At 37.9% G+C, this 14,167-nt stretch overlaps 2 protein-coding genes across 24 annotated transcripts in view; one reads left to right on the top strand and one right to left on the bottom strand.

Moving 5' to 3' along the window:
- CCDC66 (coiled-coil domain containing 66) overlaps positions 1–12,092 on the top strand; it is a 75,697-nt gene extending 63,605 nt beyond the window's left edge. For 6 of the 12 annotated variants that reach the window (XM_036331866.1, XM_036331871.1, XM_036331872.1 and 3 more), the window contains 5 exons: positions 8,226–8,728; positions 9,318–9,358; positions 10,052–10,287; positions 10,500–10,618; positions 11,956–12,092. In XM_036331866.1, coding sequence (XP_036187759.1) covers positions 8,226–8,728; positions 9,318–9,358; positions 10,052–10,287; positions 10,500–10,618; positions 11,956–12,048 — 992 coding nt within the window. In that variant the 3' untranslated portion in view covers positions 12,049–12,092. The remainder of the gene's footprint in view (positions 1–8,225; positions 8,729–9,317; positions 9,359–10,051; positions 10,288–10,499; positions 10,619–11,955) is intronic. The other 6 variants (XM_036331873.1, XM_036331876.1, XM_036331867.1 and 3 more) reach the window with 2 other exon arrangements.
- The window catches only part of TASOR (transcription activation suppressor), a 62,846-nt gene continuing 59,593 nt past the window's right edge, over positions 10,915–14,167 (bottom strand). For 6 of the 12 annotated variants that reach the window (XM_036331850.1, XM_036331851.1, XM_036331853.1 and 3 more), the window contains one exon: positions 13,127–13,818. In XM_036331850.1, coding sequence (XP_036187743.1) covers positions 13,358–13,818 — 461 coding nt within the window. In that variant the 3' untranslated portion in view covers positions 13,127–13,357. Of the gene's footprint in view, positions 14,092–14,167 lie in introns of all 12 variants that reach the window. The other 6 variants (XM_036331857.1, XM_036331858.1, XM_036331859.1 and 3 more) reach the window with 3 other exon arrangements.

The raw sequence follows: 14,167 nt of genomic DNA, 5'->3' as shown, positions 1-14,167 counted from the left end.
ATATGGTGTTTGTCTTTCTCTGACTTATTTCACGTAGCATAATGTCCTCAGGGTCCATCCATGTTGACTCAAATACTAAGATTTCATTTTTTTATGGCAGAATAATATTCCATTGTGTGTATGAATATTGTATGTATTCATACTAAATTTCTTCATTCATTCATTCATAGACACTTAAGTTGCTTCCCTATCTTAGCTATCTACATATATATCAGCCTAAGCAACTGAACAACCGGTTGACTGCAGCCGCTTCCCCTCCTTAGACGCTCCATAAGGATGAAATAAAAGCGGCTGCCAGGTGGCTCCCAACAACCAGTGCTAAGGCCAGCAGGATGGATCCAGATCCCAGGCTGGCAAGGGTGTCCCACAGAGCTTCCCCAGATCAGGACTGACTGGGCGTGAGCTGCAGCAGGCACACTGGGGACAGGTTGAGCAGGAGCGGCAGGTGGCATTGGATTGTCGGTTTCATCCTGATCCCTGCAGGCCATGCTGAAGGACCCCACCTGTGCATGAATTTGTGCACAGGGCCTCTATACTAATAAAATGGTAATATGCTAATTAGACCAAATGTCTTTTGGACGTCCTCCCTGACAAAGCCAGGGGTGTGGCTGGCCTGCAAACTGCCCAGGGCCACGCCCCCCAGTGGGGACCCCCACCCTGATTGGAGGAGTGGCCGACCTGCAAGCCACCCCAGGCCCGTCGTCGCTCAGGCTGGCCCCGCCCCCCAGTGGGGACCCCCACCCCAATTGGCATGGCCAGCCTGAAAACTGCCTGTGGCTTCTCGCCCAGGCCAGCCCCCGCCCCCAGCAGGGACCCCCACCCCGATCCAGAGCCCCCTTTAGGGGAGGCCAGCTGATCCCCACCCATGCACCAGGCCTCTATACTAATAAAAGGTTAATATGCGAATTAGACGGGGACACCTTCTGGACATCCTTCCAGACAAAGCCATGGTGGCAGGGTCAAGGCAGAGGCGGTTGGGGGCAAGCAGGCTGGCGGGGGGGGGGGGGGGGGGGCGTGCAGTTGAGGGCAAGCAGGCCGGCAGGCAGAGTGGTTAGGGGCAAGCAGGCAGGCAGGAAGGTAAGTGGTTAGGAGCCAGTGGTCCCGGTTTGCGAGAGGGATGTCCAACTGCCAGTTTAGGCCCTATCCCTCAGGGGTGTCCCAGATTGGAGAGGGTGCAGGCCGGGCTGAGGGACACCCCCCCCCCCCCCGTGTGCACGAATTTCATGCACTGGGCCACTAGTCCTATATATGCAAAGTGATCCTAACGGCAGAATGACTGCTAGACCAGTCACTGTGCGGCGCCCTGACCATCTCTTGGTTGTTTTCCTGGCCGGCAGTCTCCAATTGCCTGATGGCCACCCACAGCAGGGGCGGGGCCAGCAAGCAGGCGGGAACAGCCGACCTCTTGGTTCCTTCTCCCAGCCGTCAGGCACAGATCACCCAATAGCAAAAGCGGAACCGGGGATTGGTGGCGGTGGGGGGCGGAGCCGGCTACAAGCAGCTCGGGAAGATGGCCCTGATAGGCCAGGCCTAGGGATCATACCTGCACACAAATTCCGTGTGCTGGGCCTCTAGTATATACTAGGTGTACAGTGTACAGGTTAATAATGAGGATTTTGTAACTAAAGAAAACATGATAATTTCAAGGGAAACATCAAAAGTGCTTTATTCAAAGTAATGTCTATCGCTAGCTACACATTTCCTCATCTTTCAGGTAATTTGTAGATACCGTCCCAATAGAACTTTTCTTGTTTTGAGGCAAACCATTCAGAGACCCAATTTTCCACTTCTTCAAATGTTTTAAAGTGCTGCTCAGAAAGTGCATGTGCCATCAATCAGAACAAGTGGTAATCTGAAGGAGCAAGGTCTGGTATATACTGTAGGTGGGTTAACACTTCCTAGGCAAGATCTTTTAACGTATCTTTAACTGGTTTTGAAGTGTGTGATGGTGCGTCATCATGAAGCAAAATTACTTTGCCGTGTCTTCTGGAACATTCAGATCGTTTCATCATCAAAGCGTGGTTCAAATTGATTATTTGTTGTCGGTAGCAATCAGTATCAACAGTTTCACCTTATTTTAGAAGCTCATAATACACCTCCCCTTCCTGATCCCACCAAACACAGAGCATTGTCTTCTCTCGGAAGCGATTTGGCCTTGCAGTTGATGTTGATGGTTGACCTGTATCAACCCATGATTTTTGTGCATTTGGGATTCTCAAGTCCCCTTTTCATCGCCAGTCACAATTCGATTTCTTTTGTGCCATTGAAGCAACATTTTATTGATGACTTCTCAGTTTTCCATTTGTCTTTCATTCAGTTGATGTGGCACCCATTTTCTTTCCTTTAAAATCTTTCCCATTGTTTGTACACGGTTGGAAATTGTTTGCTGAGCAACATTTAATCTTTCTGCAAGTTGTTTTTGAGTTTGACACAAATCTTCATCCAATAATGCTTGTCATTGTTAGTCTTCAAAATTCTTTGGTTGACCTGGACGTTCTTTGTCTTTCATACCGAAATCATCACTTTTAAAGCGTTTAAACCAGTGTTTACAGTATCTTGAGATGGAGCATGTTCACCATAAGCTTCCCGAAATATTCAGCAGCACTTCTCTTCAAAATAATGAATTAAAAAGTCCCGCAAATGCTCTATTTTTGGCATGAAATTTGACATTTTTAAGTGTAAAGATATCTATGATGTTAATACCTTCAGCAAATTTGACATAAGTTTTGAAGCTTGTCAATACAACAAAATAGCATACATATCAAACCGCATATATATCAACATATGTGTTACTACACCTAGTAAATAAAAGCCTATGCGACCATTTGGTCACTATGACACACACTGACCACCAGGGGCAGATGCTCAACACAGGAGCTGCCCGCTGGCAGTCAGTGCGCTCCCACAGTGCGAGAGCCACTCAGCTGACTGACGAGTGGCAGACGCTGGGCTCATAGCTGGCGAGCACAGCGCGACGGTGTGAGCCTCTCCTGCCTCTGTGGCATTGTCCTACTGAGTGGCAGCAGGCGCAGCAGGGCCGGGATGAGTGGAGCGTTATGGCGCCCTGCCCAGCCTTGGGTTCCTCCCTGGCTGCCTACTGCGTTGTTGGGGGATGGTAGACTGCTGGTTTTAGCCCGATCTCCGCAGGCCCTGGAGATTGGACGGAAACCGGTAGTCCAACATCCCCTAAGGCAGTGGTTCTCAACCATAAAATTATTTTCGTTGCTACTTCATAACTGTAATGTTGCTACTGTTATGAATCGTAATGTAAATATCTGATATGCAGGATGGTCTTAGGCGACCCCTGTGAAAGGGTCATTTGACTGCCAAAGGGGTCGCGACCCACAGATTGAGAACCGCTGCCTTAAGGGGTCCCGGATTCTAAGAGGGTGCAGGCCAGGCTGAGAGACCCCACCATTGCACGAATCTGTGCACCGGGCCTCTAGTCTTGAATCAAAGTGGCGAGAGTGAGCAAACTTTGTCTTGTTCCTGTCTTAAAATAAGCTTTCAACTTTTCATCATTGCATATGTAAACCTCTGTTATGTTGAGGTACATTTCCTCTCTACTCACTTGGAGAGTTTTTATTATAAACTAGAGGCCAGGTCATGAAATTCGTGCACTGGGGGGGTGTCCTTCAGACCGGACTGCACCATCTCGCAGTCTGGGAGCCCTCGGGGGATTTCCGACTGATGGCTTAGGCCCCCTCTCTGTGGGCCTAAGTTGTCAGTTGGACATCCTTTGCGTTGCCACGGAGGCGGGACAGGCTCCTGCCATCGCTGCTGCGCTTGCCAGCCATGAGCCCCGCCCAGGGCTTCTGGCTGAGTGGCACTCTGCCTATGGGAGCACACTGACCACCAGGGGGCAGTTCCTGTGTTGCTGTCCCCTGGGGGTCAGTGCACATCATATTGACCGGTTGTCCCGTTGTTCGGTCTATTTGCATATTAGCCTTTTATTATATAGGATGTAAGTTGAATTTTGTCAAATGCTTTTCTGCCTCTGTTGAGATGATCATATAATCTGTATTCTTTATTTATTAAAGTGGTATATCTCATTGATTTGCGTGTATTGAATCATCCTTGTATCCCTGAAATAAATCAAACTTCCTCATGGTGTATAATTATTTTAATGTATTGTTGAATTCACTTTGTTAATATTTGCTGGTGATTTTTGCATGTGTGTTCATGAGGGGTATTGGGTTGTGATTATACTTTCTTGTGGCATACTTTTCTGGTTTCAGTATCAGGGTAATATTCATTTCATAAAATTAGCTTTGAAGCATTCCCTTATTCAATTTTCTTGTAAGGTATTGGTAATAATTCTTCTTTGAATGTTTGGTATAACTTACTAGTGAAGCCATCTGGTTGTGGACTTATTGGGAGGTTTTTGATTACTCATTCTCCTTACTAGTCTGTTTATTCTATTCATAATTTAGTCTTGTTAGATTTATGTTGCTAGGAATTTATCCATTATAGATTCCAAAATCTCTTGGTATATAATTTTTCATAGTCTTCTCATGATTCTTCACATTTCTGTGGTATCAGCTATAACATAGCTTTCATTTTTGCTTTGAGATCTTTTTTCTTGGTGAATCTAGCTGAAGATTTGTCAATTTTATCTTTTCAAAGAACCAGCTCTTAGTTTCATTTATCTTTTGTATTGTCTTTTTAGTCTATTTTATTTCTGCTGTGTTATTTCCTAACGTCTACTAACTTTTTTTAAAAATTCTTTATTAGTTAAGGTATTACAAATGTGTCCTAATCCCCCATTAAACCTCCATCTCCCCCCCCCCCCCCACTCATGCTACGTCTACTAACTTGTCATTTTTCTTTTTCTAGTTCCTTAAGGTATAGATTGAGATTTTTCTTGTTTCTTGATGTAGGCATTTATTGTTGGAATTGCTGTTACTACATCTCATAACTTTCGGTTGTTGTATTTCCATTTTGTCTTAGGGTATTTTTTGAAATTTTTTTGATTTCCTCTTTGACCCATTGGTTATTGAGTGGCATGTTGTTTAATATCCACGTTTGTGATTTTTCAGTTTCCTTCTAATTCATTTTTAGTTTCATACTATTGTGGTTGGAAAACAGTGTTTGGTATTATTTCAGTCTTCAAAAATTTATTGACCTGTTTTGTGTTCTTACGCATGATCTATCCTGGATAATATTCTGTGTGCACTCAAGAAAAATGTGCATTCTGTTGCTTTTGGTTAGGCTGTTTTGTATATATCTGTGAATTACATCTGGTCTAACATTTCATGTATGGTCAATATTTTCTTACTGATTTTCTGATATAAGTGGGTATTAACATCTATTATTACATTGCTATTTCCCCCTTTATGTCTGTTAATAATTGCTTCATATATTTATGGGTACATAAATATTTATACATTATATCCTCTTGTTTGATTGACCTTTTTATCATTATATAATGTCCTTCTTTTATCATCTCTTTTAGTTTGTGTGTGTCTTTACATCTGAAGTGAGTCTCTTAAAGTCCTCCCTTATCCACATATTCACTTTACGTTCTGTTAACTTTGATTAACTGTGGTGCAAAAATTTTATATGAAAAATTCCAGAAAGAAACAATACATTTTTAATTGCATGCCATTCTGAGTGGTATGATGAAATCTTGTACTGTCCCACCTAGGACATGAATCATTCTTTTGTCCAGGAAACCTACTCTGTATCTGTGTGCTACCTTCTCATTAGTCATTTTGTTATCAGACACATAGGTCAATGGAACAGAATAAAGAACCCTTTAGTTACTTGTAAATTTAAAATTCTAATCATAAGTTAAAGTCTTTGCAAGGTGGTTGTTCAGTTGTTTATATAGTACAGCTGTGCTAGCTGAGCACATCACTGAATATTAAAATTTAACTAGTGGCCCGGTGCACAGATTCTTGCACATTGAAAGGAAATTAATTAGAAGAAATATTTTAATATCACTATTCGCCCTTTCTCTATAGTAGAATGTCAGAGATGAAAGAAAATTAGTAAAATATATATGAAAATAAATTGATAAACATTATAACAAAGACATGATATAAAAACATTGATAAAAACAATGACTGATAAATTGATTAAACTTATTCTAATATCTCCCTGTATACCACATTAAGAGTAAAAACACTTTGAGTGCTTGACTAATTTCCCTTGTGATGAAGTATTTACAACTTTAATGTCACACGCTGTTTGAACTTGAGAGAAAGCAACATTATAACTGACCATGTCCGAAAACTTGTTCAGGTAGGAATATTCCTACTCTGTCTAGATTGGCACCAGCGAGTGCTTTATATGTATCGCACACACACGAGTCAACATTTATTTTTAAATTGCCATTGCACGTCATATGTACCAGTCAGACGGACATACAATAGGTAACTTAGCCATATATATATATATATATATAGAGAGAGAGAGAGAGAGAGAGAGAGAGAGAGAGAGAGAGAGAGAGAAAATTTTCAGTATCTCTTTTTCTTGAGTGGTGAAACTTTTCCTGTTTTTTAGAATGGAAAAAAGTGAAAGGTTGTATGTGATTCAGCAATGATCTGCAGGGAAAGCACAATGGTACGTGAGATATGAGATAAGGACTTAAACTAGTTAACTGCCACACTATTTTGAATTTAAAAAGGCCCGTCACTTGAGTCTATAGATGCTTATGGCATAGGAATGGTAAAAGAACATGAAATGCAACATGACTTTATATCAACAACATTTCCCTAAAAATTTGGTTCCAAGAGAGGAGTTCTTTTCCCCCAGTTCCTCTGGAATGAAAACTGAAGGATATTTTCCAGATCCTTTTATTTTTATGTACTTTGCTAATTTCAAACCAAGAAAACTTCACATCTCACAAGATATTTTTTACATTGCTTTTGATGAAAAGTTTGTCAGTTACCGTTGATAGAAAAAATGTAGACTTTTTCTCAGAAGTATACTTAAGTATATAAGATGGTATTACATATGGTGTTTATATATTCAAGTGAAAGCCAAGACAATCCTGTGGGGTTCTGTTTAAAAAATGGTCTAAAAGAAAATGGTCTATATTATGTGATGCTACGAATGAATCATACGAAGTTCTGATATATAGTATAACATAATCAAGAGTGGGGAACATCCGGCCTGCAGATTGTATAAAGCCTTGCCAAGGCATTAGGGATGAGTTAATTACATGTTTGACCAAATATAGCAGGCTAATTTTTAAGTTGATTATTTATATGGCCTACGAATGTTATAATTATCCAAATGGCCCTTGGCAGAAAAAAGATTGCCCACCCCTGGCATAGATGATCCACTTGTTTGAGAAACCTAGGGTGGGTGAACAAATTTAGAGACGGAAAGTGGAGTGGAGCTTGCTGGGCCTGGGAGAGTGTATGAAATGGGAGATTCTGCTTAGTGGGTACAGGGTTTCTGTTTGGGGTGTTGAAAGTTTCTAAAATTGTGTGGCATTGAAGGTGTGCTTGATGCCACTGAACTGTACACTTAATGGTTTAAAAGCCCAGCCACAGGCTCAGTGGTTGAGTTTTGACCTATGAACCAGGTGGTCACGGTTTGATTCCCAGTGTGGAAGGAGGAAGCCGATCATTCATTCTTTCTCATCATTGATGTTTCTATCTCCTTTTTCCTTCCTCTCTAAAATCAATAAAAATAGATTTTTTAAAATGGTTTAATGGAGGAAATTGGAACCCTTGTGCATTATTGGTGGGAATGTAAAATGGTGCATATAGAAAATCATATGATCTAGGAATTCTTGTATACCTGCAAGAACTGGAAAGTAAGATCTCTAAAAGATATCTGGACACCCATATTCATAGCAGCGTTATTAACAATGGGAACAACCTATGTGTCCCTTGACAAATGAGTGGATAAACAAATGTGGTATACAGTGTATTATTGAGCCTTAAAAAGGGAAGAAATTCTGACACATTCTACAACATGGATAAACTTTGAGGACATTATGCTAAGTGAAAAATAGCCAGTCACAAGAAGACAAATACTGTGTGACTACTTACATGAGGCACTTAGTAATAAAATTCATAGAAACAAGTAGAATGGTGGTTGCCAGGGACTCTGAAGTGGGAGGCATGGGGAGATATTTAATGGGTATAGAATGTGTTTTAAGAATTTTAAGAAAAACATTTTAGAGGGCAGTAATACAACAATTATTATTTTAAAATGGTAAATCCTGTTAGGTATATTTTAACCACAATTTTAAGAATCATATTAAGCTCTTTTTTCAGATGACTTAAATATTGCAATATTCACCAGCGCAGAATCACAGTGTGGATCAGTAATGGAAAGGGAAATTATACATTGTTCATCTCCCGAGATTCCTGCAGAATTTAATGAACAGTTTAACACTCAGAAAAAACAAGAACTAAGAAGTCAGAATAAAGGAGCCAACTTAGAAAAAGAAAACAGTTGGTGTAATGACCAGTGTAGTCAGTTCACAAGAACAGAGAAACAAACAAAACATATGAAGAAATGTTCTAAAAGACCTGAATGGAATATAAATAAACCACTCAAAGGGTATATTCCAGCATCAGAAAAGTACCCTAAACAGCTTCAAAAGCAGAGAGAAGAAAAAAAAGTAAGAAGGCAAATGGAACTGCTACATTTAGTAGAAAGAAATAATCCTGGAAACCTCTCTCAAAACAGAGGCACTTCACCAGTTCTTCATTCATCTCATCAAGACACAGAGCCAAAGTTCAGGTGGCATTTAGTCAAAAAGGTAAAGAAAGCTCTTCTATCTTAAAATATATTTAAGAACATGTACTGATGTTCTAGATTGAAAACACAGTTCCCCACATGCATGTTTTCACAAGGCTCTTTCTATGTCTGAACTGGAGTTGGTTTACACTGGGGGATGGCAAACTATGGCCCATGGGCAAATCCATCCTGCTGCCAGCTCTTGTAAATAAAATTGTTGATACACAGCTATGCTTATTCTTTTATGTATTACTTTGGCTGGCTTCACACAACAGCTGCTATTTATAGTAGTTGAAACAGAGATCACATGGCCTAGAAAGGCAAGTGTTCACTATCCGGTCCTTTATAGAAAAAGTTTACCCTTAAACCTTATATAGATTAAAGCTGTTCTTTATTCAAATACCCATTCAGAACTTATGATCCATATAGACAGAGGATAATTTATAAAATCAGAAAATAATGGATTGGTTCTGACTCTGGAAAATTACAAAGTCCATCTAGTATCTTTTATCCAAATATTATCCTTAGGTTTTTTTCAACAAATAAACACAAAGTATTGTGGAAACATATGCAAATACTATTACTATTTTCTGCATTTATCCATCTTTTAGGAAGAAGAACCTCTGAAAATTAATTATTTCAGCAAAGAAAGGTATGTTATGAATAGATTGATTTCCATAGTTAGTACTGTGTATGTGGTACAAGAGATACAACATATTTGCTCAAAATATAGGTGAGGTCAAGTATATATGTATTTGAAGACAGAAACAGGAAAGTGTGATTTTGAGGTGAGGAATAGAGGTTTAAGGGAAAGGGTAGCTGGCATTTAAAATTACCTAGATTTTGAAGGCTAAGTTGGATTGGGTTTAGGTATGTAAACAAGTGTCAATCTAAGACATTCTGCTTGGATTGTGTGGGGGGAGGGAAGAAATGACTGGTGTGAATAATGAAAAATTCAATTAACCAATGAGAGATTTATAACTTAGAATTTTTATGTCTGTATGTAAGAAATAGCTGGTTCAGAGTTGTCTCAGAATGTGGCTCTAACAGCAAGTTTAGGTCAGATGTAAGTATATTACTTTATGATGAATTGAGAAACATTAGAATTAAATAACCTAGTGTTGACCCCCAGGATCTAGTAGTTTAATCCCTATCCCACTCCACCCCCAGGAGAGTATACATATCTTTAGCAAGTACTATTAAAAACTCAAATTAATCCCGTTCTGTTTCTAAAGGTGTTATAAGTACATTTAGGATAAATTGAAATGTAATTAAAGATTAGGTATGGTTAATCTGAAATATACAATTTACATTGGTCCTTATGCTTTTTTTTTGAAAAATACAGGTGTCAATCACCACCAGTTCCTGTGATGAAAAACAGAACTCAACAGACACTGAAAAAGAGTAATTACGAAAGAGAGGATCTGATCTCAGGAGGCAATCAAACAGAGTTATCACCCAGGATTTCTGAACCATCTCATTTTATTCCCTATGTTCGAACCAATGAGATCTATTACCTTGATCCAGATGCGCCATTGTCTAGGCCTCTAACCCAGGATCCTCAGTATCAAAATCCACATAGTAAGTATTCTCCCCTTTAATTGTAAATTCAAAATTGGTATTCCTATCCTAGAAAGTATCTTAAGGTTTGCCCAAGTTTTTTGAGGTCCATTATTAAATTTTGCTTGGTGCTTTCCTAGGATATAAATTTATTATGAATCCTTAGAATATATTATAGCATAGTGCTATATATATATCATAGAAATTTTTTTGTCATTTTCATCTGGCTTTAGATTGTGACCAAGAACGACAGCTATTTGACTTGGACAGGGACCCACTTCTTAATCCTAACTTGGTGAAAAACAGGGATAGACAGCAAGCAATCCTAAAGGGACTATCAGAACTGAGACAGGTATGAACTTTTCTTTTATGAAGTGTGGATATGACTTTTCTGTGTCGGGATGACTGTTTTACCAAATGCCAGGTTGGTTACATGATTTATGTGACTGCATCCCAGTTAAAAATCATTATCTACAGGGATGGAGAAAAAGTAGGTTTATAGTTTATATTTTTGTATTATTTTCTATAAGAGCTGTAAATCTACTTTAGCCCCACCCTATATATGTTATTCTTGAATTGAAACAACTTTCAGTTTGCTTCACTTAGCCATGCTTTAAGAATTTCCAGCATCAAATAATGATACAGTTCAAATATTAAGACATTTTTATTGAATGAAAAACAAATTCATACATTGTAAGACATGACCAATCAATAAGGCCCTAAAACCAAAGGCAGAAAATAAATATACAATTATGGTATAAGAGATTCTTAGAAATGCAGTTCACACTTTTAAAAAGTGGATGTGTTGGCAGTGTTTAGAATTGAACATTGACACAAGTCCCAAAGAATAGAATGCAATATGAAATTATATGTATAACCTTACTCAGACTACTTTTTATCCCAGACCAATTACTGTGAATTTTAATCTTTCTCCATCAGTTAGCTTTAAAAAAAAAAAAGGCTCGCAAAATTTTTTCTGCTGTTTTGATTCACAGTGTGCCTTTTGTATTTGGGGAAAATACACTGCCATTTTAGGAATGCCTTTTTCCATGTTAAGTCATTTATCAGCAATGCCTCTTGCATTGCAAATTGGTGATTCAAGTATTGCTTACTAGTTCTTTCTGTAGACCTAGAAAATAATCCTTACTAACACAGGATTATGAAGAAAACTGTTTTGTTTTTTTAAATGATAGGTTTGGTTTCATACAGATTTAGATTTTTTACCTAACACAACTTTGTGGAGACAGGTCAGGATGAAGGAATATGATGTACACATTCATCCCCATATTATTTCAGCAGGGTTTTGTATTAGCACTAATGTTAGTGCAGGCAAGATAAACACTAGGCAGTGATGGCGAACCTTTTGAACTCGGCGTGTCAGCAGCGTGTCAGCATTTTGAAAAAACCCTAACTTAACTCTGGTGCTATCTCACGTATAGAAATTTTTTTATATTTATTTTATATATTTAAATGCCATTTAACAAAGAAAAATCAACCAAAAGAGTTCACGTGTCATAGGTTCGCCATCACTGCACTAGAGCATTTGGCGGACAGAAAGGGGGGAATTTCAGCCCCATAAATATATTGACTTTAAGAATAAAGTCATCCCTATTTGTTTCTATACTAAAAATATAATCTTCAAATATTGTAATAGCTACACACCTTACTAACATATCGATGTGATTTCAGGGCCTTCTCCAGAAGCAAAGGGAGTTGGAAACTAATCTCATGCCTTTAGCTGCCAATCAAGAAGATAACTTTAGTTCTTCATTTTCAATATAGAAAAATCCTTCACATTTGTCTTCCAAATTATAAAATGTCCTCGTTGCTTAACTGTATTTTTTCAAATAGCCTAGATTTATTTTTAAATGCTTATTTAAAATTTGTATATTCTGTAGTAAAATGCTGTATATGTATATATAATAATTTTTTAACAATAAAACACTTTTCTGCTCTGTCACAATCTGGGTATTAAGTCCTATAAAAACACATTCCTACTTACCTTAACACAGCCTGGAGTCTGTAATCTGTTAATAGACAATGTTGTTCCACACTTTTTAAATGCCTATGTATTTTGCTCTATAAAACATTTAAAGGTCTTCTTTTGAAGTGCCAAAGGAAAAGTCTGGTTTAACAGATCCCAACTTTTATGACTTTTACAAGTTTGCATTAGTAATGGGGAGGCAGTTATTGGCAATAGCTGTGGGTTTAAAATTTGTCTCCACCACATACTTTATCTGTGAATTTAAAAAGTTATTTTAATCTAGCATTAAAGTACTTACCACCTCAGAAAGATACTTCTTTTCTAAGACTACCAGTTTATAAATTTATAGGCAAAGGGTTTGTTCCAAATTGTCCAGTGCCTTTAATAAACCTATTTTTTGAAATTGAATTAGGATAAGTCAAGGGTCACATAAGCACTGGAAATAATTATCAAGTACTCTAAAATAATAGGTTGACCAGAATTTTAGCAACATGCCAGAAGATAAAAAATAATGCTGCCTGGTATTAAGGCCTAAGTCTTATGTACATAGTTTATAATCTAAAAATGAAACGGAATTGTTAGATAAATCTTGAGGTATTGAGCCAAAATCCTGTAAATATTAGTATCACTGGCTTATACCTGTGTAAAAACACTATACAAAAGCTTAAGTGAAAATAAATACAATAGTTGATACATCATTTCAGCAAAAGTAGTTGGTATCATCTAACAATAGAGGAAAGCCATTGCTGTTCACTATCCTTTTGCAAACACCTTGTTTTATATATAAAAGACTTCAATTTGAAGCCAAAGTACAGATAACATACAAACATAAAACTTAAAAAGTGCCAACATGAGATAATTCAAGTACAATATATGTTAAAAATATATATATATATTTATTTCAATTTTCATATGCTTTAACTGTAACAGGCCATCATGATTTAAATAAGAGGGGGAAAAACATTTGAGAAAGGACAGAAACCTCTTGCTTAAAGAATGAAATATAAATTGTTAATTCACTTTTAAGAAACAGAAAAAAAGTCCATTAACAACCTATGTAAAAAAAGTTAACTGTAATTATTTCTCTTTTGAAGATGGCCTGCAAAATCATTTTTCCCCCAAGCTTTCAGTATAAGCAGATAAAAAGTAATTTTCACTTTCTTGAGACTGACTCGATGAAAGGGCATATGGTGTTCCCAAAAATGTCTGGTGAGTGAGAACATTAAAATGACTACACTGATGGGACATATTTAATTGATTTTGATAAACCTGAAAGTTGCTATATGAATCTTGTTCAGCTGAATTGTTGTTCTGTCCTTCAGAGCTTGCATCAACCGAAGCTCTCTCTTCAGAATCAATTTGATAAGTCTTATCTTCTAATAAACTTTTTTGCACGTCAAGAGACGATTGCAACTCAATTTGAATATTCTTATTTAGATCTGTTCCACGTGATCCTTTGGTCTCTTTCGCCAATATTTCTGAACTGCTGTACACTTCTATTTTTGAGATTTCATCCCCTGAATCCAGAGACATATCCTCTTCATCCTTTTCATCGTTTTCTAAAAGAGCTACATTTAAAAAACAAAAAGTCCTACTCTATTGAAATACACAATTTAAATTTTAAAATTATACACTACTCACACAATATAATGCGTCAGGGTCTGCAAGTCCACAATCCCTTAAATCTTGGTCTTCTGCCACAAGTTCACTTAGTCACAACACTCACACTAGGTGTGAATGTCCAGATAATCCGATGCTAAAAGCTTCTGCGAAATGTGTTCACGTTTAATGTTGGGAAATCCCAACTCCCAGCTCCAAAGGGGTTAATGTCAAAACAGCATCTAAAGTTATACGGTAATTCAGTATTTGACAAGACAAATACAAAATAAAAATTCTGACATCTAGCTTCACTGGATT

The sequence above is a fragment of the Myotis myotis genome, unplaced genomic scaffold, assembly GCF_014108235.1.
Source record: "Myotis myotis isolate mMyoMyo1 unplaced genomic scaffold, mMyoMyo1.p scaffold_m19_p_13, whole genome shotgun sequence".
NCBI classification, from domain to species: domain Eukaryota; kingdom Metazoa; phylum Chordata; class Mammalia; order Chiroptera; family Vespertilionidae; genus Myotis; species Myotis myotis.
The sequence above is the reverse complement of the archived record's forward strand: the minus strand, read 5'-3'. Positions and strand labels throughout refer to the sequence as shown.